At 47.8% G+C, this 26309-nt stretch overlaps 1 protein-coding gene across 9 annotated transcripts in view; it reads left to right on the top strand.

Annotated features, from left to right (window-relative positions):
- Nucleotides 1-26309, top strand: part of LOC105685894 (neurogenic protein mastermind) — a 137512-nt gene that overhangs the window by 69059 nt on the left and 42144 nt on the right. For 2 of the 9 annotated variants that reach the window (XM_020852301.2, XM_020852300.2), the window contains 2 exons: nucleotides 14032-14085; nucleotides 19006-20595. In XM_020852301.2, the coding sequence (XP_020707960.2) occupies nucleotides 14032-14085; nucleotides 19006-20595 (1644 nt within the window). Of the gene's footprint in view, nucleotides 1-604; nucleotides 6635-14031; nucleotides 14086-19005; nucleotides 20596-26309 lie in introns of those variants that run through there. The other 7 variants (XM_020852302.2, XM_012400358.3, XM_012400354.3 and 4 more) reach the window with 7 other exon arrangements.

Here is a 26309-nt window from a genome sequence, read left to right as displayed (position 1 = left end):
CCTGCATCTATCTACTTCGCTGCCACATTTAATGCACCAACTCCTATGGCATCCGCCGCCCCCCCCCCCTCCTCCCCTCCCCCCCACCGCGCGTGCGACGGAGAAACGTAAGGTTCCGAAGGCGATGTGTAACGCGCGCGTAGCGACTCCCTCGTTCCTCGTTCTCCTCATTTTCTCCTTCTTTACACTCCCTCACCGACGACGTAGTGCGCGCCCCTCGGTGTACCTGCACGCGCGGCACCGACACACGCTCGCCTTATATCCACTTCGCGAGAAGGAGAGAGGAGACGGAGGTAGGGGGAACGGCGAGTCGCGAAGTGGCGGGGAATCGCGTAGGGGTGGGGAGGGAGAGAGAGAAGTACGACGGTGACCCAGAGCCACCGGACCGTACGTCGCGTATATCCTACCTACTCCCTGGCATATATATACATACGTCGTACGTGTGTACGGGATCGGATCATCCTCCACCTTCTGACGCCGCGTCGGTTCGCTAGCACGAATCCTCGACGCTCCCCCGACGCCTTCGACCGAGTGCGACGTAACGCGCGATCCCGATCCGTACGTGTAACGTACCTTTCCGCGGCGCGGCGACGGCGACGGAACCCCCGGCCGGCGGTCGACGTTCCACGCCGATGTCGGATGATTTTCAACGGATCTGGGGAAAACACACGTCCCCGCACCTGCGATGATGTAACGTAGATAAGCGCGTCTACGTACGCGCGACTCCTCCGACGACTTTTTACGCAAGCCCCGGCGGAAAAATGCATGCGCTCTACGCCAGTAGGGAACAGATTCTACACACGTTCACGCATGTGGATATGCAGCGTGGGGAGATAAAGGTCGAGGGAGAGAGAAAGAGGAGTCGGTGTACGTAGGAGGGTGTAACAGTGTTCGCGGTGCGACGACGAAGGCGCTTCGGGTCGTTGAAGACGAGGTGAGGGAGGGAAATAGTCGTCGTCGTCGTCGTCGTCGTCGTCGTCGTTGGTTAGCGGAGAGTAGTGTAGTCGAATGGAGAGTCAGTGGCAGGCGGCCCTTCGCTCCGTTAGGATCGTGGAGTTTACGTCGCTCGGCAACTCGAGCCTCGCGACCACGTGCGCCATGTGACAGCTGACAACACGCGTACGGAATATACACACCCAGTCGGACACACCTCGGACGTATCCGAAATATAAGAAAAAGACGCGTGTACGATTGATAAATTTATGGCTACCGGGTATCCGATCGGTTCTAGCGTGGCTACGATATAGTACCGATATAGTACTCTCTACGCGTTATCGCGCTAAAGTCTGTTGAATTATTTCAAACGAGAAAAAACGAAACGAAGAAAAATAATTCAATTTTCGCTCTTTTTCTCTTCAAACGTGTTCGTTACGATAACTCGATTCACCGATGTGACCGCGTACTTGTACGATTTTACAAGTGAAACGGTTTGGTGTTGAGAATAAAAAAAGATTTTCGTTTCACTGATATAATTAGGACGAGGTGACTCGGTGTGACACTGGACTAAATTTCGATCAATCAATCGCTCCAGGTTGCAGTGCGCATCCCGGCGATAATCGTCACTTGCATACGAAAAAGTGAAACGGGGAAATCGATTTGAAAAAAATCATCCGTCGCCGCAATTGGATGCAAAAATTGAGAAAAAATTAATCGATATGAAATTAACGTCGAATCGAAACTCAACGGGGTTTCAAGTAAAACGACGAAAGTATCGGCGACAAATCGTGCTATCGATGAGACAGACGTGAACAATTGAAGTTCCTCGTTGATGGATGTTTTTTCGTTTTCTTTTCCTTTTTCGTTTTTTATTTTATCTTCTCTTCGCGCGAACTTTCTTCGCAACTATCGTTCGGACAACTGTGCCACGTCGCGAGTGATTGAAAATTTGAAGAAATTATCACCGTTAAACGACTATCTGGTGATTAAGAAGTATAAATACAAAAAAAGAATTAAATAAAGTAGAATCAACGAATAATCGAAGTCGCGAATAAAATCGAGGTCAGTGTTGTGCAGCAGTTATATATACATATATACTTGATCTCTTGGCGAGAAAGAAAGACACCTCCTCTCTCTCTCTCCGTTCGTCGGGATAGAAGTTTGTTACCAAGAGAATAAAGAAAAATAAGGGAGTAAAAAAGGAGTGATAAAGAAAAGAGTTGAGAAGAAAGGAGGAACACACAAAAGTCGAAAAAATAAGACAAAAAAAAAACAGAGACAACAAAAAAAAAACAATTAAACAAGAGGAAAAAGAAGAGTCCACCACCGACCGTATCACGGTAGAGAGGACTCGGCGAGGAGAGAACATTTCTGGGCACGCGCACTTCACCTGCTGTTTCGCCGTGGCACGCGCCACCTTCCCCTCCATCTTCCGTCTTCTGTCCCTCTTCTCCCCCACTTCGATTCCCTCCCTTTTCCCCCCTTGGATCCCCCACCCCCACCCCCGCACGCGTGCCACCGGCCACAACCCGCGAAGCGCGAGCCTCTCCGCCGTTTCGAGAGTCCGGAGTCAATCGCTCGCGGACTTCGACAGGGCGAGCATCGCGCGGCTCTGGGTGCCTCCTGGCTGCCGCCTTCGTCTAATACTTAACGACTCTTAACGAATAAATTAATTAAACTGATCGATACAAACGAGTAGATTTCATTTTATGTACATCGAAAACTAAACCGACGTATGCCTCGTCTGGCTTGTCCATCCGTCCGTCTATATCTGTCTGTCTGTATTTGTCTTCGCAGATACACCGTACACACGATCGTCGCTGAGCACACTAGTCGTCGTCATTCGTCGTACTAATTTCGTTGTATATTTTCCGTTTGTTTTTCTTTTTCTCTGGTTCTTTGATTTTTCGAAGAAAGAAAAAAAAAAAAATTAGAAAAGAAAAGAAAGAATTTTCCCTTACATCGGATGGTCGATGTCTCGTCATCCCTATCGAGAAAGATACTCGATTGAATGTAACGGAATTTCTGCCGCACACTGCGTTAAATGTAACGCTGGCCGCATAATAAAATATATACTCCTCCATAAATCATAGGCGGCCCGGAAGATTACAGTCCGCACTTGGTTATAAACCGTACGGAGGATAATGGGGATTAGTAGTTTTACCACTGAGAAACTTTGATATCGTATGCACGTTAAAATGATCCAGTGAATGATCGATGTCTCTTTTATAAATCTTCCTATAAAAAAAGAAAAGCAACAAAAAAAAATCATATGCACGCGTACAACATCCGATCGTTGAATCCGGCCGCAGACGATTCTGAGACGAATTATAATATTTTGAAGAAATAAAAGGCGAACCCTGATTATCGTAGAGAAACGAAGAACCGGTGGACATCAGGTTGCATCGAGATTGAAAAGAAAAAAAGGAAGAGAAGTCTCGACCAAGTTTTCATATTTGAAAACAGCATCCACCTTTCAACCTTCTACTTGTCTGCCTGCTCGTGTTCGAGATATACACCGAAATACAGATACACAGACGGAAATAGTTGACCGAAGAGAGAAGCCAGTAGCAGCGCCTCGACGAAGTGACACCCTTCTTATACTTCTTCTTACTACTGGCTGGCAGGCCGACTTAAACGGTCGATGATAGCGGTCACCGTGCAGCAGCGGTAAACGTCACCAATAATATTCGTCGTCGTCGTCGTCGTCGTCGTAGTCGTCTGCTCCGTTATCGCGGTGTGATGCGATACGTTGGATGAGATTTATATAAAATAAAAAAAAGGAAAAAACAAATTTATAACCATATTTATAAAATACTGTAAACATCGCATAACTTCCCAGTGACGTTTAAAACACATCCATTCGAGGCGTGTGTACGATAAGTTTTTTTTTTTTTTGGGTGCTGCTGTTGAATTCAGCGAATATCGTTCGAGGGGAAATTTTTGCAAATCGAAGATAACCGAAACGAACAAATTTCTCTTTTTTTTTTCTTTCATCGAGAAAATCTTCTCGCAGAGACGACAGTTTGTGGCTTTTTTTTTTCCCTCGGTCAATGTGAAAGAAAACTTAAGCGGGCTACAATCTCAGAGTGTGGATACAATAAAATATCAAAGTTTTCACGAATCACGTTCGCGTACAATTTTCCATCGATGGAGTGTTCTCCTTTTTTCATCATTATTATTATTATCATCAAAAGGAGCACCACGACGATCGACTCGAGTTAAACCGTACGCGATACCACCACCTGTTGACGTTTTACGAACCGCCTCATAATTATATTTCCTCCTCACTGACGGACCACAAGCATTCCACGTCACCTTCAAGGTTTCAAAAATATTCCCGTTGACGCGGAGTGAACGATAAAAAAAATAAAAAAACAAAAAAAAAAACAAAAAAGGAAAGGAAAGGAAAGGAAAGGAAGACACTGACAAAAATCCACACGACGTATAAAGCGAAAGCGTAAGAAAAAAAAAAAACGAATAAAGAAAAACGCGGACGTGGATTGTGTAAAACAACGAAATAAAGAGAGAGGGAAAACGAATCCTCCACTTCATCGAGCTAACGAACGACGTCGGGCGTCTCGACGTAAACAACAAACAGATAGTGTAAACAACAGCTTCTGTGACACCGGTGAAGTGCAATTGTTCCCCGACAGTGTTTCTCGCGTCTGCCGATCGGAATCACCCCGGAGATAAATCCGCTCAGAGTAAACGTTCGCCGGAGGGTTGAATCGCGGAATGTTTTGACGTTTGTGAAACGATTAGGCGAGCGTGATTATACGAACCAGGAATTCGAAGGTCGGGCAAAAAAACTCTTTGTGGAATGTGCGTCGCTTGACGGTACCGAGGACAGGCTTCGCGGTTCGATCGGAGTCGAGTTGGCGAGAAGCTCGGCTTATCGTTCGCTCGGATCGTCTCGGACTTTAAAGATTCCCGGTGGGGTGGCGGGCGGGTCAAAAGTCAACGTGTGGTTGTGCGACGACGTCGGGACGGAGAGTTTCGTCGACTCGTTCGAATCCTAGAAGCTAAAGAAGACGAACGGAAAATAAATGAACTCTTCTTTTCTATCCCCCTCCGCACACTCTCGTTCTTCAACCGTACGGTTAACGATCATAGGGGATCGCGTTGCCGCGGAGGTGAAAGTGACGATTGCGGAGCGAACCGTCCGCTTCGCGTCTCGCTCGAGTGAAAACTTCTGACATTTTTGATTACGCCGAGAACTCGGGCGATTACCGATTGTCGTGATCTTCATCCCCCGCGCGTGTGTCTTCAACACCGGGAGTTAAGTGACCGAGTAATAGATAAAGAAAAACAAAAGAACAATCGAGTGCGACCGGTAGAGAAGAACTATAGCAAAGAGACGGTGAATTTCACCCCGTGACCGGTGGTGAGCCGTAGGAACGATATGAGGAGCGCGATATCGAAGCGCCTCGGTGAAACGTGGTTGAGGCGCGTAGTGTAAAAAGTGTGTGTTACAGTCGGGCGTCGCGACGCTGAATGTTGCTTGACACGGAGTTGTCGTACGGAGTTGGTTACGTTACGTACGTAAAGAGTAACGCGGCAAAGTCGTGCGGGGACGGGGCGTCGCGTGGTGGCTACGTTGCCAGATCGTGAAAACGTTTTAAAAGTTTTATGAAAGCCAGTAGCCTACGTCAGTAAAGTAAGGCCGCAACATTCAGCGATCGAGTCGAACGTGTGGTTGGCGATCGTGAGTGTGCAGCGGCGATATACGCTCCTCCGTTAACGCACGTACACGCGCACGCACGCACGCACACACACGGGCCCACATGAACTTGGAAACAACAATCTACCGGTGATACCGTACGTGTTGGAACACACGATTCGAGTGACACTTTCATCCGGGTGAAAACACAACGGCAACGAACGGAGAGCCCGTGCAGCAACTTTGAGAGAAAGGGATAAGGATATATCGAGATAAAAAAAAGGCGAGATCAAAACTAGACGGACGTGATTAGAGAACGACAAAAAATAAATCCTCCCGTTGAGCGAAGAAAATATAGTAGAAACAATAAGAAGATCGATAAACGAACGGAAATTTTGTACACCCTGCGATCGGCGACCCAGTGGATACAATAGATACGACAACTGCGAGGAGAGTGTTCGAAATTTTGGATTTTTCCCTCGCTTTCCCATCGATTGCATTTTTTTCATCGGTCGACAGATATTTTCGCGTTAATCTCGTCCGCGGAGTTCGACTTTTCCCCCCCTCCCCTCTCCGAGTTTGGATCCCCGTTATTTCAAAATGACCTTTAAATTTCGCTGATGATAAGGGGAACGTAAACAGGCAAGGAAAGCGAACGAGCGAAGACGAGCCGAGTGCGTATCGGGCGCGCGCGCGTGTTCGAGACAACGGCTCCGTTCGCCTTCTCGCGTTTATGGAACTCCAGTGAAAAAAAAAAAACAACAAAAAACAAAAAAAACAAAACAGTGCTCTCGAATAAATTTCCCATATAATTTCGGGGGTGCGCCTTTAAAAACCAAGTAAGGAAACGAGGCGGTTGGTGAGGGGGATGGCGGCCCCCCCTCAGCCAGGGCCCCACGAGCGGGTACCCCTTCTGTGAGGAGAAAGCCTCTGTCTACCTCACCACATCACGCAAATTCACCAAGATTCTCTCGACAGATACGGACGTCTCCGACCAGAGAGACTCATAACCGAGCGATTGCACCTGGAATGATGGTACGTCGATGAAAAAATAAAAAAATAAATATCTTTCTCAAAAAATGCGGCGATGTATGTAATTTTACGCAGCCTCCGACGCTACAACGAGTAGATCCCAGCGTAGCTACGGTGGCTCGGGCGATTCTCGGTCGGCAGTGGCCCGACGAGCCGCGGGAGCTTCGAAAGCTCTTTTTTTTCTCTGTCGCCTTCTTCTCGGGGCTACCGAGGTTGCACGCAACTTTGCGACGCCCGACTTACTTACAACTTGCGTCGCTCGCCGCGGAGCCGAAACCTCGGAATTATTTATATACCCTTGATTACAAGCGTTATTCCGAACGGCCGCGATCCGGGCTTACGGAAATTCACGAATTTATAAAGAGATCGGGAGGATCGGTGGCGTCCGAAATTGTATGCACCCGCGTTGTACCTGCAGCAAACCCGGTTCTCGTTGCAATTTTCACTCCAGCCTCCTTATCGTACACACGTCGCGGATGCGTTTGTTTGTTCTCTCTTATTTCAATACCATTGATCTGTACGAATCTTTCGTCCATTTCGCCCCATCGCCCACCCGAACGCGGCGAGTGGCGTATGAGCAGGGAAGTGGAAAAGTAGCGTACTGATCAGACGCACCTTCTTTCTTCGGGTGGCTCGTTTTGTACGGATTTTGAATGAAGCACGGGATTGAAACTTTCGTTTATTTCAATGAGTGTGTATATATGATGAACTTGCGGGAGCTAATAATACGTTTCAAATGTGTCATACGCGTTACGTACTTGATGTTTCGTACGGCATACGTTTCAGAAATTAAAACAGCTGCGACGTTGTACGATGATGAAAAAAGGAAAATTCATCGATCTCGGACACTTGTGACTATAAATAGCCGTCGAACTTTACCGATTGATTGGGGACGGTAATCTATCGTGTTATTCTCACGCTATTATCGGTATCGCGCATCTTCGGCTTCACGAAAAAAAAGGAAAAGAAGAATTAACCCCGAGAATCTTGTGCCTTACATACATAGATTTGGTTTTCCTTTTCTTGTTTTTCTATTCCGCACACACACGCACAGACGTGTGGCGTGGGATTCACATCTAGATCGGTGGGGGTACGTAAGGTGGGCCATAGGTATATAAAAACGTGACCACAAAATCCGCGATCCATATAAGCGACTGTTCCACGGTTTCGCTGCCCTTATTCTTTCCTTACGTCCTTCTTTTTTTTTTTTTTTTTTCATTTCTTCGCTACCTCTCTCCGTATACGAGCCAGCTACGAGTTCCCCGGGGCACAGAGGCAATCCCACGTGTCGGCGTAAAACTGGGACTTTATACCCCTAGCGGTGGCTCTCTGTTGCGGGGTTTGGCATAGCGCGGTATAGTCGTAAAAATGTATTATCGGTCCTTCCTTCTCCTCCCGTCCTTCTTTTTCCTTTCGCTTCTCTTTTGTTTTGACTATGCCGGGCGCCACCGGTTCGAAGGCGGAGGAGGAGAGGCGGTGGTGGATCGAGAGTCGAAAATAAGGGAGGGAAAGAAGAGGGAGAGGTAGAGCTACGCGTACCGCAGCGTAGGAGGAACGGGACCGCGAAGAAGAGGTTTGAAGGAGGAGGCGTAGCCCTCGGTGCGGGGGGTGGTTGGAAAGGTTGAAGGTGGCGTTTCTCGTTTCCGTTGAAGTTGGCGTTAGCGTTAGCGGAACGCGAGAACCCCTGTTAAGGGTTTGCCCTGCTTTTCTCGCAGGGTCTCGGAGCACCGGCGCCCAGGGGTTGTTCGGGGGTTGGTTGAAACGGCGAAGGCAGCGGGAGGGGGGGGGGAGGGGGGAAAGGGGGTAAAGGAGTGTGCAAAACCTCTTCCCCATCCGCAGATCGATAGGAAGGTCGCGGAGGTGCGTCGTGCCGGTTAGAGCTTAGCCCATCCTCCGTGTGTATAAGGTAGGTGGGTAGGTGGGTAGGTAGGTAGGTAGGTAGGTGAGTAGGTGGGTAGGTACCCTACCCGGAAGGCTGATCGAGGTTTCTCTCTACCGAAGTAGTTTATGACTCGACACCCGATACTCCCCGGAGTGGTCATTCTCTTGCCCCGATACGCAACGCACGGTGTGTTACGCGGAAGTCGATATCATTAAAAGCCAGCCACCTCGGACTCGAGAAAATACGACGATTGCGTACGCTACCCCCGAAAAAACCGATCACTCTCACGTTTTTCACCGATCGTTTCGATCGCCTTGGTTTTCCCCAACGATAGGTAAAAAAAAATGCCGAGACGCGGATTGAGCGCGGGAGAGCCCGCCGCGGTCGAAGTACATCGGGGGGCCACTCGAAAGGCTGACACGAAACTCCGGAGAATCCACTTGATTTCGTCGATTAAGCAAAGAGTCTCGAGTCGGTTCGAGGGACTCGACCGACGAGCGTCGAGACGGCCTCGGCGTCGCCTTCTCCGCGCCCTCGACGTTCCTACTCGAGGAGACGATGGCGGTGGTGGTGGCGGTGGCGGTGGGTTACGCGACCCCCGCAACGCCCCGCGCCCCGTCTCACGGGCTTCGGAGTTTCGGGAGCTTTTCCCTCCCGCGGATACCCAGGCGCACCGGGACTCCGAGGCTCTCGCAGACGCGTCTGTTTTCAAAGTTTTTCTCTCACCCCGCGCGGCGCGGATCCCGCCACCGTCGACAACCCTTTCCGTTTCGGAGTGGCGCGACGCCCCCCACCCACCCCCCGACTACGGCAAACCTCCCGTCCGCAGAAACGTAGAATCGGGTTACTAATGAGAATTGATTATTATCGAACAAACGACGTCTATTACGAAACACCTCGGTGATATTATACCCCCCGCCGCGTTATTGATCAAGTGTTGCAGAAGCCGTATATACACAACGTTACACGACAGTACGTATGTAACTCTTACGAACTGTTATTACCTGTACACGTATAGCGCTTGTACGTGCACGTCCCGCGGTAAAATGTACCCATTTGACACGTCACACGTTATACACACACATACGTACGTACGTAAGGTTAGCACCTATTGAAAGAATGCAGAAATCCCCCCCCCCCTCCCCCTCCCCCCGGTAAGTGGGTCAAATTTTTGCTCTTTATATTTTCATTCCTCGGACTCGTTGTGTACTATACCGCGCTAAGAATCAACGTTGGCGTCGTGCATTTCGCGAATGTGCAAAATAATCATTTTTCTCCTTACAACGTCAACGAGAGTCGAAAGGCTGTTATTTTTTGATCGGTGATCCCATCGCGGAACGAGTGTGCCCCGGCATGCATGCATATAAGGCGTAACGACGACGAGAGTGTATTTCGAAGTGAGCTCTTGAGGCTGACCGGCGAGGCTCAGGAGGAGGACGATCGAGATCGGAAGCGTTGAATTTATTGTTCTCTTTAGCGAGGAGTCCATCGGTTATTCCGCTGGCGCGATCGAAGAGAGCGTACGGCGATGCTTATACGTATGTATTCGCCATTGCGTAATCGACGCGAATGCGTGTAAACATCGAAACAAGGTCTTCCGATAGCGCGAAGTTAAGCCCGGCAACGCGAGAGACTGCCACTAGCTACCGCCGTATGCCGTGCCATGCCACTTTACATACGTTATGCCATCTACGCGCTTGTACACACTATACAACAACCCGCCGTCGTTAAAACCACGTCTTTTGAACCGAAGTGAGCTGCTGTTATGCAATTGGAATAAAATCATTGGCGTAGAAACGTCGTATCGGACACCTCGTCGCCGTCCACCGTCGCGGATTCACCCTCGATGCCCGATTACGATGATGCAAAAAAACGCCGAAGAAGGGTCCGAAAATTCACCGCCGAACGGAGACCGCAAGAATTCGAATAGTCGCGAAAATTGGGTCGGAAAAATTTACACCACCCTCTGCTCGTCGGATGAATTGCAGAAATGCAAGCTAGTTTGCAGTGTATAAGATTCGGTTTCGTCAATTTTTTTTCTCTCCTTTTCTTCATAACTAATATCATCCATTTTATCGGTACATTCGAAGTTTATCTTCGTATAAATTTTTGTTTCTCAAAGACCAAAAAAAAAAAAACATACGTCTCGACTACACGTTATATTATATATTTCACCGTACGTTGTAACGTGTGCGTGCACACGACGCGTCTACCGAGAAGAAGAAGAAGAAGAAGAAGAGGGCATCATCGGGCGACCGACAAACAACTCGCACTAATCGCGATCGATTTTTTTTTTTTCATTTATTTAATTACTTTCGATGTTTTTTTCAATTCCTTTTTGTTTTCGTTCGTCTCATACAGTAACACATATTTGTCGCTCGCGTTGAACGCCGCGTCTCTCCGCAAAGATTAAGTATACTTCTTACGTGTGTACGTGTGTGTGTAACGCAGTCGGATAAATTATACACGTTCGCAGCTGATGCACCGATGCAGGACCTTGCGATGTTGTTTACGCTTTACGGACTTTCGATACGTGTAGTGGATGCATCTTTATATATAGGCACGCGCGGCATCTTCATCCTCAATTTTTTTTTTTTTTTGTTGCGATCGTTTCGTTTTTGCTGAAAAAGTTTTTCTCTCTCGTATTTACACTCATATTCTCATATTCTCTCAGATCGAAACGACGACATTTCCATTCCAACATTAGAACCGCGTGGTTCGTGTGCATCGCGCAGGTCGATCGAGATCGTTCCCAATGACGGGTACATTTTTTTCCACTTTTTTATTTTTTTCCATTTTTTTGCTCATTTTTGTATCGTACAGGTGATCCCCTCTCCGCACAGCTTCAGCTTTTTTTTCCTTCGTTAATTTTTGCTTCGCTTCGTTTCGTACATTCGGAAAGTTTTTACGAATCGCAACACCCGCAGCACGTCGCGTCGCTAGGTAGTTCGCAAAATCGACCAAGCAGTCAAGTCAGTAGTAGCCGGTTCGCTACCAGCTTATACCTTACCTGTAATTTGCGACGATATACATAGAATACGTACAGGAGTGTATAGTTTTGGGTGTAGTGTGAGCTTCGCGTAACACTGCATAATATCCAATCCCACTACCCGCAACCTTCCGGAACTCTGTTTGTTCAATAATCAATCTCGGAGAGGAAACCTTACCTTGTTTCGCGTCGTTAATATAACGTTATGGCGAGCCCGAGTGCAGAGAGAATCTCTCGCGGGGAATAAAATTCCGATTACTCGCCCATTCGATAATTCGTATCAATTAATCGCGGTTCGCGCTCACCCGAAGCCAGAAATATTTATAAGAAATTCAAAAACACTCACGCGTCCGCAGCTTATCAATTTATTTAACTCTTTTTTCCCTTTCTTTCGTACGTTTCGTTATCCTGGTGCTGCGTCGTCGTCCTCGTTTCTCTATCTACGAACAGCGACGTTTTCGGTGAAAATTTATGCTCGACGACGGCGTTAAGGAGTTTTGAATATCGTTAGGTATACCGCAAGTTCAACGTACTTCGTGTATGTATACGTACGTCGCTCTTATATAGATAGGATATACCGAAACGGGGTAAGGCGCGCGGAGAACCCGGCAATCGTTCTGAGTTCGGAGGAACTAACCGTAGGATAACCAGAACTTTACGCGATAGGACTTTGCCTGCCCCAGTTTGACGTTATCTGACAAAGCTTATACAGTTTCCGGTTAGGTATATTCATTCCTCTCGCTCTCTCTCTCTCTCTCTCTCTCTTTTTCTTTCTCGGTTTCTTCCCTCTACTCGGTTATCTCCAATTAACGTAATCATTTCCACGGCCCCGAAGAACCCACTCGATCAACGAATCAGCCAATTTTCATCGACTCTCGATCAATTATCGCGCAGATCACGATACGTCGATTCCCTCTTTTTCTTACCGTTCTTGTATTTTTTTCCCCCCTTTTTCTTCTCTCTCTCCCTCTCTCTTGTCGCTGTACCCACCGACCGTTCCGACCGTGATTATCATTGGCCGTATCGTATTACGTAAAAAGTTTCTTTTCAACAAACGCATTGTCGCTGCGTCGTCGCGACACAACGCGAATAAACTTCTCCTCCCCTTACCTTCTACCGCGTACACGTATATCCGTATTATACTTGTACACATACCGACGCCCACACGAGCTAATAACAATGGAGGACGCTAATATGAGTACATCGTACATGTACACATATAATATACGTGTACATGTGTATTTAATAACAGGCACACACGTACCAGGAACGTGGAACTTGTAACACACGGTCGCCGTGTAATATTTCCCCGTGATTGGTGGTGTATACGAGTTTTACGCGCGTATATGCGAAACGTAGGTGTGTGCATATACTCTCTGGTATATATATGTATACGTTAAAACCCTTGGGTGTATCGCGTCGTACACGACAAGCCAGAAGTTGGTTGGTTGGTTGGTCGGGTCGGTCGGTCGGTCGGTCGGTCGGTCGGTCGGGTTGGTTTATACTGCAGTTGGTTAGGTGGTTCAGTTTCGCCGAGGTTCACCTCACCGTGCGCCCTTTATTCTCCCGTCTCGCTCCCTGAGACAATGGAAGCGAGTAACCCGGTCCTCTCCTCCTCGTTCACCCGCCTCCTCTCGCCGCGCCGTTTCTCCGGCTCTTCGTTTTCACCCTCGAACCACCTCCACCCTTTTCGACCCGACGTACCTACCGGTACATAAACTTACTCCGTTCTTGGAGTTCTCCCTCTCTCTCTCCCTCTCTGTACCGCGTGTGCACCTATATGTACAATACCCACCTATCCTCTACTCTCCTGTCCTATCTATGTATCTCTAGCGTTCACCTCCGCGGAGGCCCGTCGAAGTTGCGCCTCCTGACTTTGCGCCATTGCGACGGAAATCCCCTGGATCGCGACGATATTCACGTCGTATTTCACCCACTACTCCGGTTCGCGCCAACGCTTCGGTTACACTTATGTCGCTATAATGCAACAGTCGGTGTAGAATTACATCGGCGAAACGTCGTCGTCGTCGTCGTCGTCGTAGCGTAGTTACAGAATTTATTTCGAACGAGGGAAAGCGCACCTGCGTCGACTCGTCGTCGGCGACGATATCTCGCATTGAAACGATCTTCGCGGGGTTCCCTTGGAAAAGCTCGCCGGAGAATTTAGCCCCCGTGCAATCCGTTGGCTCGTTGGTTATCGTAACGAGAAAGCGCGGTGCGACAACGTGCGCGTCGGTCGCTCCGCTCATCGATCACGTTATTTCGCGAATCGGGACAACGCCGGGTAAATAATGAGCTTTGGTGCCGATTTTGCGTCACGTACTCCGTATACGGTACGCCAGGTGTTCGGAATTTCACGAATCTTCTCCGACCGTTTGTCGTACCCTCCGTGGTTTTTACGTTTGATTTTCGATTTTTACGTCTCTGTAAATGTGTGTCGGGTGTTCGGTAAATTGCAATTGATTGCAATCGATTGCATCGGACGATGAGTCAGTTGATTCAAGGATATTTTTACCTTTATTGTTTCAGGTACGTACGTGCGCTGACGTGGGTTCCTACTTGACGAATGGCCGTCTGGGTAACGTACGTTAAGATCAATCAGACTATAATTATATTAATTAAACTATAAGCGATTGACGCTCCGCGATAATTCGCTTACTCGATCATCCCTTACGGCACAGTCGTGCGTTACGTACACAATTTTTCAACTCGATTCACGAAAATCAATGAAAACTGCGATTTTCAAAGTACATTTCCAATGCGTTGCGAATACGTAGGACGTATACGTTACACGTATACATATGTATGTGTGTCCACGGTTACAAATTATTACGAGGAAAGTTCAACCCGATCCGACCAGATTCTGCACGGGGGTTTCAATCGACTTCTCGTTCAAGGTACCTACCAACCATCGCCGTAATACCGTGACCATTGGGACCTCGGTTGAAACCAGCGAGGATTCCTAATTGACTCGTATCGATAATATACACCCCCGATATAAACTCGGGGCTAAAGTTTACCCCGTTGTATACTAATCGCGTCGTGATTCCGTTTCTTCTATATCGTTACAACCGCGAGCTTTATGCTACCGATAATAATTATATCCTTTCATTGAATCCGAGTTAGGAATCCTTTCTGCTTTTTTTTCTTTCTTTTCTTCTCTCTTACGCTCTCGGAAACGAGATACACGAAAGTCTGATTTTTTTCGTCAATCGATCGACTCCGTAATTTGTCGTCGTAGCGATCAATTTTCGCGAAAGATGATTCTTCGAGCGCGTATACCAAGGCACGGCATCGTTCGTCCGTGAGATTGAACTGGTTTTTTTTTCAGCGATACGCAACGATCAAACTGCGAGATGGAGAACAATGAACGTTTTTAGTCCTTTAGCCAGCTGACGCGCACATCGACGAACGAGGAGTCAAAAGGTGACTCTGGCGGCTCACTCGCGGCGCGCTCGTGGATCAGACGCATACGATTAACCTCGGCTACGAGGAGGAGAGACAGACGCCCCCGTATACGTATACCTAACCGCCATCGATATTGTAGTCGGACGCAACGCGACACACGGACGGACGACGTGCCTCGATCCCGCCCGATACCATTTGAAATTTTTTCTCAAACCGACGCGAATCGAGCCAGACGCACCGTAGACTTCGGGGTGGCGCACGTAGTAAGAAAAATCATCGAAAGCTGCCGGATACACCGTGAACTCTCCGTACACCTAGTTCGGACCGGTAGATGCAGCCGATCGTCGCGAAGTTTATATAGATCGGTGTTCACGTCAGCGTCGAAACGTCCGTTTGTTCCGTTTTATTTTTTCTCCCATCGTCCGTTCCGGTTATCGCGCCACCGCTTATCGCCGCCTAGAGGTCCGACTGCAGCGCGTCTATGTATCAATTTTATCTCTCGGATTTCATCAACCTATCGCGGATGGTCCGGCGGACGGAATTTCTCGTTGTACGCCTTCGCGGCCGCAGAATCGCGTTCGGCTCGGGTGAAGCACCATTTTTCTCTTTTGAATCTGGGTCGACGTCGAACGTACGTTTCGGACCTTCTACACACGTCGCGGCGGCGAGCCCTCCGATAATTTTTCCAGCCTTTCGTTCCTCGGTGTTTTTTCCTTTTTTTTTTCTCTTTTTCTTTTTCAATCGCACGACGCGTATGGAACTCCGACGGTACGTGGAGAAAATAAAAAGGGAAGTGGGGGGGGGGGGAGAGGAGAGGCGGATTTCGCGAGGTTGAGGGGTAAGACTTGGTCGTTGGTAGTTATCTGATTTCAAACTAAATTAGCTTTCAGCTAGCCTCCACCGCTGTAACTCGAACCGCCTCGAGCCGTTGACGTATAATACCTTAGCTCGGCTATTAATTCTCTAACTCGAGAGAGTCGAGAGAGTCAAAAGTCAAGAGTCGAAACTCGACACTCGAGAGTAAAGAGGCGCCGGGCACCGAAAGCTCCACGATTCCGTAGAGCCGAAAATTTTCCCCGTTTCCCAGCTACCCGAGGTATTTTCGCGGTGAACCTTGCGAGGGAAAAACGAAGGCGCGCGTACACGAGAGTTTCGATCGACGGTCAACGAGTGCGTCGGTCGCACGTGAAAATTGTCGAGCGTTTCGCAATTCCGTTCACGTGACGTGCGAGTTATCGAGAAAGTTTAGTTTTCGGTTTGTTTTTTCAAACGGTGTCTCGGAGCAAAACGCGATACCCCGTTGTAGTTGAAAACTCCGGTGTGTAACTCGAACACGCCTTACGTACGGTGCGGTACGAGTACGTAAATATGCAAAAATACATACACGGAGCCAATATCTGTTCCACGATGCAGGAAGTCGGGACGTGCACACGTAACATCCGGTGGACTCACTTCCGGTTCTCTCTTCGAGTTTCGCCTGGTTGAGAATTCGATCGCGCCTATATAATGTAACAGTATAGCGGCAACGCGGGTAGCGGTATACACTGGATGTGTAACAAAAGTTACACGCTCGATCGCATCGCGAGTTTCTCGTCTAAACATCGTCACGTCGAAACGAATAAGAAAGGGAGAAAAAATGAGCGAACCGAAGTCCCGTTCGCGTACACGCTGGCTGCGGAATTAGGCCGCCCGCGGGATAAATCGGGATAAATTTCCCGCGGATCGCGATGAACCAGCGGAAGTAAGTAAGTAAGGAAGGAAGGAAGGAGAATCCGAAATTCTTTCCGCCCGCGCTCCGTACGACACAGGTTTTGCGCCGTGACGTAGTTGCGTTATTTATTTTTCTTCTCCTCCTCGGTCGCCCGCTTTTTTTCTTTACGCTTTTTACCCTATGCGGCGGTGACCTGGGCGAAAAGGTGGGAGGTCGAAGGCAATATTGACGCGCGGTGGCGAGCCTCTCCGCAGAGGCACGCCGTTATCAGCCAAGCCCTTCCGAACCCGCGCCTCACCCCCTTCGTCCTCCGCGGCGGCTTGCTTCTACCATACACTCCGCTCCGCTCCTCCTTCGACTTTTAGTCTTCGCAGTTAACCTCCTCGCACCCCCACCCCTCCACCCCACCCACGATCACCGCGAAATCCGAGGACGCGAAATTGCCTCACAAAGCCGGCCAACCCTTTAGAGCTACTCTTCGCGTTCATCCGTTTTTCTATACTCTTATATTCTTTATTTTCTTCTTTCTTTCTTTTTTTTCGTCGCCATTCTCTTGCTACTCTTTTTCATCATCATCTCTAACCGAATCCATTTGCTTTATATGTACCTACCGAAGTCTCTCTTCTGCACTCCACCGTGATCTTGAAAGTTTTTTTTTTTTTTTATCACCGCAATCGTAGACTTTCATCGAACGTCCTCTTCGTCAATTCATTTCGATCGCTGCATCCTTCGGTCGAAATTGATCGAATTGAGCTTTTCGATCAAGCGAAGTTCAGATTCGCAGCAGTCTCGACATGATTATTTCTTCGGCGGTTGTGAGACAAGAGGATCGTTTCGAATCAACGCGCGAGAAGATGACACCGGCGAGCGAAAACTCGTGTGCTCGACGACGCTTCGAACGTATCGCTACACGCGATGGGGATTTGGGTTTCGACGGCAGGACGAATATCGTCGTGAGCAGCCTCCTCGCGGACGGAAGATGTTTCACGGCGATAACGAACAGTTACGTCGACTGTTGGTCGCGTCGCGTATTCTCCGCGTATTCATATCTCATCCGTCTCACTTTAAGAAGGGTTCCGTTTTTTCTGTATTACAATACTCTTCTTTCCTTTTTACCTTTTCCCATCTCCTGAAGCACACGTCCGTCTCACTCGTTCGAAGTTCAGATCTTGACGGATTGTAATCCGGTTGAAAATCACCTCGAAGCATCGCGAATCTATTAACATAGATTATGGAGTTTTACTTCGTACGGCGAGGCGTCGCTCGCGTTATATACCTACGCGTCTCGAAAAACTGACTTCAGACCGTTTTAAAATGGATCCCAGCGAACCGAGACCTTCGGACATCGTAAATCTGACGAAGGAATAACTTAGCCGGGCTGTTATTCTGCCCGTTAGCCTTCCTTCCTTCCTTCCTTCGTTTCATTTTTCTATTAATTTACTCAGTTTTTTTTAATCGTTATCGTTGTTCGCGCGTGGCGCTTCTTTCGTACGCGAGACAGGGACGAACGATAACCGAGTTATTGAACGAGGGGGGGGGGAAAGAATAAACGTTCAAAAATCTCATCGGCTCCGACGGACGACGAGAAAGAAATTAATCTAGTAGCGAACGTTTTTCTTCCGGCATCGGTATATTTATATCGTTGCTTTATATTCTCATAAATAATTCGACTTCATTTCGATTCACCTCCTCACGCGTTTGTTGCATAAATCTATATATACACTACGTATACACTACCGAGACAAGAGAATACAGAACTCGACTCGTATTTTGCCGTTCATCGACGACGATAATGTTAATACATGTATACGCTACGTACGCGATTATATCGGCGGTGACACGGCTCTGGGACAAAGTCTAATCGCAAAAACTGCCACGTATGTACACGATCGAGAACGGCCGTGAAAAAATTACGGAGACAATTACGAGAAACACAGTCGATGTGGTACGACTCGCGAATCGTTGTTTGTGTGCGTGTGTGCGTGTGTGTGTGTTCATAATTCGCGGGTATACGAGGATTTGAAGACACACGGCGTGTCGTCTCGCGTCTAATTAAAAAAACGCGGATTATTCGAACGTCGTTCTATGAATTTATTAAAATTATCCAACGTCAGCAGCTCTGGGTCACCGAGATCCTAAAGTCGGTGATATTTTTCCGCGGTACGGATTCAAATTCGAAGGAAATTCCACGGAGACGAGGCACACGTAGAGATTCTATATTTATCCGGAAACGCGTGTGTTGCGTACGCGCGTTGCCCGCTTGTATATATACAGTCAGTTATATTCATACGTTGATATATAAATTTAAATGCCGTATATATATATATTCGTAAGGAACGCGTACGACCCGAACGGATTTAGATAGCGTTGCTCGTTTGTTTCAGCAGCAGAAATTCTTGAAGCGAACGGCGGAGGAGTTGGAGCCCACGGGCGGCGGAAGCGGGGACGGAGGATTCGGGGAACCCCCTTCGAAACTGCAATGCACGCAAGCGCAGCAGCATCAGCAGCAGCAGCATCAGCAGCAGCAGCAGGCCCCGGGGAGCGGCGGCGGCGGCGGCGGTGGCGGAGGACCTCATCATGGCCACGGCCAGCAGCAACAACATCAGCAGCCGGGTAACGGGGCGAACTCCTCCGGCCCCCAGCAGCAGCAGCAGCAGCAGCAGCAGCAGGGCGGCAACGAGGGGCTGACCAAGTTCTCCGTGGAGATCGTTCAGCAATTGGAGTTCACAACTTCGGCGGCCAACTCGCAACCCCAGCAGATATCGACCAACGTCACGGTCAAGGCCTTGACGAACGCTTCCGTGAAGAGCGATCACGTGAATTCGGCATCGCCGAAATCGGGACCGGACACGCCGGCGTCGGCGACGTCCAGGACGCAGGGGGGCGGTGGCGGAATCGGTTGCGTAGACCTCGGCAATCTGGTTGAGTGCAAGCAGGAGCCGGACAACGAGTTCGTCGATCTCGAACAGTGCGCCGCGGCGCTGGAAAAGGACGCGGCGGCAAACGGGGCTGGATTCCCCGGTTTTTCCGACTTCATCGGAGACGACACCGGCGACGAGATAATAACCTCCGACGCCTTCAAAGACCTGATATCCGAGATATCCGATTTTCATCCGGAGTTCATGAAAGACTTCGACTTCGAGGACAAGGGGGTCGACACTCTGGCGAACAACGCGGCCAACAACGTGGCGGTCAACAACGGACAGATCAAGGTCGAGGACGACAAGGACGCGATACATCAGCACAACAACAACAACGGGACCACCCTACCGTCGAACTCGAGTCCCGGGGCGCTCGGATCGTCGCAGTATTCGCCCGCCCGTTTACCCTACTCCGGTCTCGATTTCAAAACGGAAATGAGCCCAGCGGCCCAGACTCTGAAACAAATGGCCGAGCAGCACCAGCACAAAAATCAGCAACTGGGCCTCGGCGGTTTCAATCCGACGTCAGCGGCTACCAGAGGACCGGCGGCCAGGTCGCCGTACGCGGAATTTCCGCAGTTCGGCGGAGCGTCCGATTACCTCGGCAGTCCCGGTAGCAACGGTCCACCGGGTCCGGGACAGCCGCAGACCGCCCAGACGACCGGCGCCTATCACAAGCCGAACAATACCGCGAACTTCCAAAATCAACAAACGGCCGACATGTTCGCCGCCCAGTCACAGTTCTCCGGTATAGGTGACATGAAACGGGCGCAAACCGCCGGTGGCAAACCGACCATGATGGGACCCACCGGTGGATACAAACAACAGTATTCTCCCTACGGTAGTCCGGGATCGATGCCGAACCACGGCAGTCCCGGTTATCCCCTGCCTCCCAGAGGGGCGCAAGCCGGAGGTGGACCGAATCAGACGGGATCGCAAGGACCTTTCACCAGTTCGACGCCACCCAGACCTCCGTCGGGACCCGGTACATCCACCCTACAGATAAACCAGGCCCAGCAGCTACACATCTCGAATCCAGGGCATCAGATACAGGTCAGTGATCGGTTTATAATTCGTTCGTTTATTTTCGTTCGCTTTTCGACGCATCTCTGGGGAAAAAGAAGCGAAGACGAGGCTGAATCGAGTCAGAGATTGCGATGTCGTTGCCTGAACGATTACCCGACGAGAGAATTCATCGGAGAATCAGCGGAGTCGCGCGATAACGGTGCGTAGCGTCGCGAGGAGGCAACGCAACGCACCGATAAAACGACGTACGTACGTTTTAAGTGGGGGAACGAAACGTCAGTTCGAATTCGATGTTGAGCGACGTTAAACGACGTCACGACGGACCGTCGTGACGTCACGGCTGCGAAGTCGCTCGCGTGTTTCTCAACCGACAAACTCTGAAAACTTTGTATCCGTCCACCTTGGAGTTGTTGGTAATTTCATAGAAACTAGGTAAGCAGAAATACGCTCCGACGTGTTGCGTCACGCGGCACCTTGAGAATTCTTCGATGACGAAACAGCCGTGCCCTGAAAAAATGATACCAAAAAAATGATACCAAAAAAAAAAAAACCAAACGGCGGTGCGAACGCCGAAATTGATTACCAGTTCGGGAAAGGGAACGTACCCCCTTGCCGCTTATAATACATATGTATATATAAGTAAGTATGTACGGGAGACAAACAATCCGCTTTTCTGCAGCAGCTATACCCGCGTACTCTTCTCTGTGCAAAGCGGCGATATCTGTTGCGTCGCGACGCGCGGCGCGTCTATTTTTGTACTCTGCGGGAGGGAAGGTGGTGGCCCGACATCGAACGAACGAACGAACGAACGGCGACGACGACGACGACGACGACGACGACGGGACGGGGAGAACGTTAGGGGCGTCGCGACGCGCAACAAGTAGTTTTACTTCTCTCTTTGCCCCGCTCTCAAGTCCGCTTCCTTTCTCTCCTACCGTTCTCCGTCTTTTACTTTTATACCGCGCGTCTCGCTCGCTCGCTCGCTCCCCTTTATGAATTTTCTCGCTATATCTATATTACGTACACGCGTAATGTATATATACATATGTATTTTCTACCCCACGCAGACGACGACGACGACGACGACGACGACGACGACTTTGACATTTCTCGGTCGCTATCACGCTCCAAAGCTCTCCGTATTATTATGGATATCATCCGTATACTCATTCATAGATTCAACCTGAAGTTAAACCTTAACATATTGCCCCGTACGATCGTACCGGGGGACTTTATCTTACGTCGACTCCGTCCTTTTTCTTTTTTTTTTTTTCTCCTTACGTCAGCCTCGAATCGCGGTATCTGTGCCGGTTACTTCGACGTTTGGAAAAAGAAATCAGGCGACGTCTGCAGCATCCGAAAATCCGTGGTGACTCGCGTCACTCGTCTACCGATCGTAAATCAACGATGCATTTGCATAGCATTACGGATGCATCCGACTGTCAAACGGAGAAGCCGAAGGTATCGCGCGCGATGCATCGTTAATTTTCGGGATAATATGATCTTGATAATCGAAAGTCTTTCAGAAATCGTTAATCTCATTGTCAACTTATTCCTCGAACTGCAGCATCTGCGCTCGGGTGAGAATCTATGCGAAGAAAAAGGAAAAAAAACGAAGTAGGAGGAGAGAAGGAAATTTGAATATTGATCCTATCTCGTTGTTCGGTTTGGAAGCGCAGCGTTCGGTAGCGATGAGGATGAGAAGAAGAAAAAATCGTATCGCGAAACCGAAGGAAAGGAAAAGAGAGGATAGAGAAAAATTGTCGTTCGTCGCGTTTCAGTTGTCCAGTGCGATTGCAGTCGGAGGATATAAACCCCAGCGCGTACGGGCGAGCATAGCGATAGGCTATAAAGTTCTATCGCCTCGGATGCGAATGCCCTGATTACCAGGCGAACGACTCGTGCCTCGTTGACGAGGTTATGCAAATCGCCTTCCCAGCTTTACCGTTGCCTCGTCATCCACCGGATGCTCGTGTACGACGCGCCTTAGTCTCTCTCCGCATGCATACATATATATATATATATATATATATACACACACGAACGATGGTTCAAAGGGTTACAAGTCGGCCGACAATATGCGGCCAATCTATCCGCAGTAGGTACTTCTCCGATTTACCTTTATCTCTTCGCATTTATATGTATAATGTACATGTATATTCATGCGCGCACATGCTTCTGTATCGTATATATATATATTTGATGTATATATATATGTATACATATAAGCGCGCGACGATTATCCCGACACCTCACTTCCTTTGGAAACCTTCGCAGCTTCGCCCGTTTTATAGCCTCTCTAATCGTATAAATAACGCGCGTCCACCTATACCCGGTCTTCTTTTATTCTTCTTCTTCTTCTTCTTCTTATTCTCATTCTTATTATTCTTCTTTCGGCTTTGGCCTTAACGGATTCGCTTTCGATTCGACCCATTCAATATTCACAGTATTCTTCGTCCGCACGCTGTCACAGGATGGCCGTGTTACTTATTTTATTGTTACTTGATAAACGAACGCTATTCCACTCCTGACTTCGTATACCTACACGTATATTTTTACCTACGTCAAACGAACTAATTGTTAGGCTGGAAACAACGTTCGATAAAAAAAAAATGTCATTCGACAATCTTTCCACACGGAAATCAACATGTACATTGAAATTTTGTAACTACGAATTAGTTCGGATTATCTGGAATCCTAGATACTAATTTTGCTGATTTACGGTCCGAAGAAAATTTATAAAATGTATTGTGCTTCGAAATTTTGTTGCTTCAAAATTAGATGTATTGAAGAAGAAGAGTAAAAAATGAAGGCAAACTTTCGGAGAGACATGACATCTACATATGTATATATATATCGCTTTGGACAGCGGGACCGAAGTCTCAGCGATTAGTATCGTCGGTGGACCGTATCTCGAATGACATCAATTTCGTTGGTCACTGAATAATAGAGAAAATGATGGAAAAAGGAAGAAAAAAGCCGAGCGAAGGTTTCTGTCCGAGCCCTGGATAGACGTTGGTAACCCGGTATCACCTATAACCTATGCAAAGTAACCTAATTGACAAAATATTCAAATTTTTCATCGGAAGCGCGTCGAACGGAGGAGGGAAAAAAAGAACGTCGAAGATATACTCACGCATTTAAATAATCGTTATCAGAGCGGCATCGGTTCGGATTATAAGCCATGGATAAATAAATCAAACGTGAATATGGAGGGAATCGTACGAGTTTCGGAGACGCGATCGCGACGAGTCGACCTCCTGCATTATATATTTACGACGTCCTCGGCGTCGGACACCTTTCCGTTTCGGTTCTCTGCGCGGTCGGCTCTGGGAAAATTAAGAATCGGTACTACTTTTCGTTTTCCTCGAAGCGTCGTTAGTCTTCCGATGGTGATTCACTTCTATCCAGTGAAATCGTCGTGGACAACCGACGGAAATCCCCAACTTCGAATCTTATCAAATGTTTGTTTTATTAGAAACTAGGACTCGATGACTCTCGTCGTCCGTTTTCTATACGTCGTGTCACAGAGTGTATGTAATGACATCATCGGCTCCAAGTATGGAAATGTCGCGTTATAGTTCTACTTTCATTTTTTATTATGGTAAAACATCGACGTTGAAAACGTACGTATATACCGGTAAAATTTCGGAATCCGAAATCGCTAGATTTTTTTTTTCTTTTCTGTCTTTTCCAAAGCATTAATTTCTTTCCAAACGCGTCCACGTCCACCACCCCCACCTTGCTCGACATTTATTTTGCGTAACACGTGCGTTAAATACCAGCTACCGCGTTGATTACGTGAATATATAGTAGAAGGCTAATGACGAGATGATATTTGAACAATTTGTTTTTTCGTTGATTTTTTTTTTTTTTTTTGCTCCTTTTAGTTTTTGTCGTATTCTTCAAACACAGCTATTTCGACCTATGGACATTCCCCGACGAATTCCTCGTCCCTGCGTTATAATTATCGATTTTCCAAAATGTAAAGTACGACTTTAACGCCGCTGTGTATATATAATTGTGTGTTTCCAGGTAAAATCCATATAGGCTTTTGAAATGTAGATATAGTTGTACGTACCTGTAACGATGACATTGAGAATCGGTGGAGAAACAAGTTGAGCGGAAATCGTACGTAGACGCCATTAATATGGAATGAAATATGCAGCGCACTTATGGCGATCGCATAGTTGTGTGGAATAATAGCGTGCAAATCCGCGAACGAATTGTGCACAGCCGTAATATATATATGTATATGTATATAAAGTACATTCCACAGTGTCCCCTGTGATGTAGTACGGATATGGTATATACCTACCTATGTACATTACATACCTATACGTATATATAGATATATGTACACCTACATCAACACACTCTGAAATCAATATCCATGACACTGTTTGTACCTTGCATCGCCACCGCGTCGCATGGTACATAGCTATGTACGTCCGACGTACATATGTATCTATACTGCAGCACGTGTATGTATGAGCGTATACGTACGTACCTACGTACATGGTATACATACTCAACTGGTGCCGTGCGGAATTCGTACAGTCGGTGCTGAAAATTAAACGTGTTGAAATCGATCGAACCGTTATCCTTTCTCGTCGCTATGCTAGGTCTAGTTTTCTTTTTATTTCAATTATAGATTATCGGTAAAAATTGTTCATCTTTTCTTCAATTCTCTCGCAATTTGGAGAAAGTTTTCTCAACGAATGTCCTGTCAAATTATGTGATGTAAAATTGGAGATATTTATGGATAAGGTGCAGGTTTTAAAAAAACGTTTAGATAGAGAAGTCGGACGATATACCTGTTTCTTCTTCATTCGTCGATCCGCGATCGTCGGTCGCTAATATTAGCGCGACCGTGACACAAAGTGCACCACCTCCTTCTATTCTACGAAATTCGGAGAGAGAGAGAGAAAGACGGATGAAAAAAGCAAGTGAGGATAGAACTCGTAAACGCTGACGAGCATTTGCGCATGATCGTCGACGTATCACGTGGCTATTTTTATTTTGGACGTCGATTTTTTTTTATTCACACTCTCACGTCGAACCGACGACGCGCCGCGCCGCGCCTCCGCCGCCGCTACCCTCTTCTCGTCTCGTCTAATCTCGTCTCCCTTCTTTTTTTTTCATAAATTTTTCTTCGAAAGGGTTTTCGATTTTCGGTAGGATGAGGTTTTTGTAAATACATGTATAATTCGGGCACGCGTAGCGACTCGTCCGTCTTTCCGATGGTAGTTATACGGCTCGTAAGTTTTAGCAACTATTCTAGCTAGCCACTCGTTTAAATTTAGAACCGTCAAGGGCCTGCATGTGATGCTCAGTCCGAACGGAAGTTCAACGGAAATTCATCATGTGCGTGAATATACTCGAATAACCCGGCGGAAAAAACTAACTTCTTACTAAATCCTCAGCATTCTTATATCCACTCTCTTCCACCCTCACGTCAAAAAGTTCATCGTTTCACCGATGACTAAAGATCGTGAAAAAAAACTTCCAAACGGAGTGTAGAAATTTCGAGATATCCGTCAAATTCGAGCCAATCGAGTGGCACGATCGCGCACAGTCCCCCGCATATTCTTTGTACACCTGTCTACCTGAATTAAAATTTGGCAAAAGCGATGATTTCCTAGGTGAGAATATATTCCGAAACTTTCGAAACGCATTGCTCGAATCACGGCGATACCAACGTCCAATTCGGTCTCTCTAGATGATCTCTGTAGAACGTC

This window comes from Athalia rosae, chromosome 5 (genome assembly GCF_917208135.1).
Source record: "Athalia rosae chromosome 5, iyAthRosa1.1, whole genome shotgun sequence".
Lineage (NCBI taxonomy): Eukaryota > Metazoa > Arthropoda > Insecta > Hymenoptera > Athaliidae > Athalia > Athalia rosae.
Note: the sequence above shows the minus strand (reverse complement) of the source record. Positions and strands in the feature narration are given on the sequence as shown.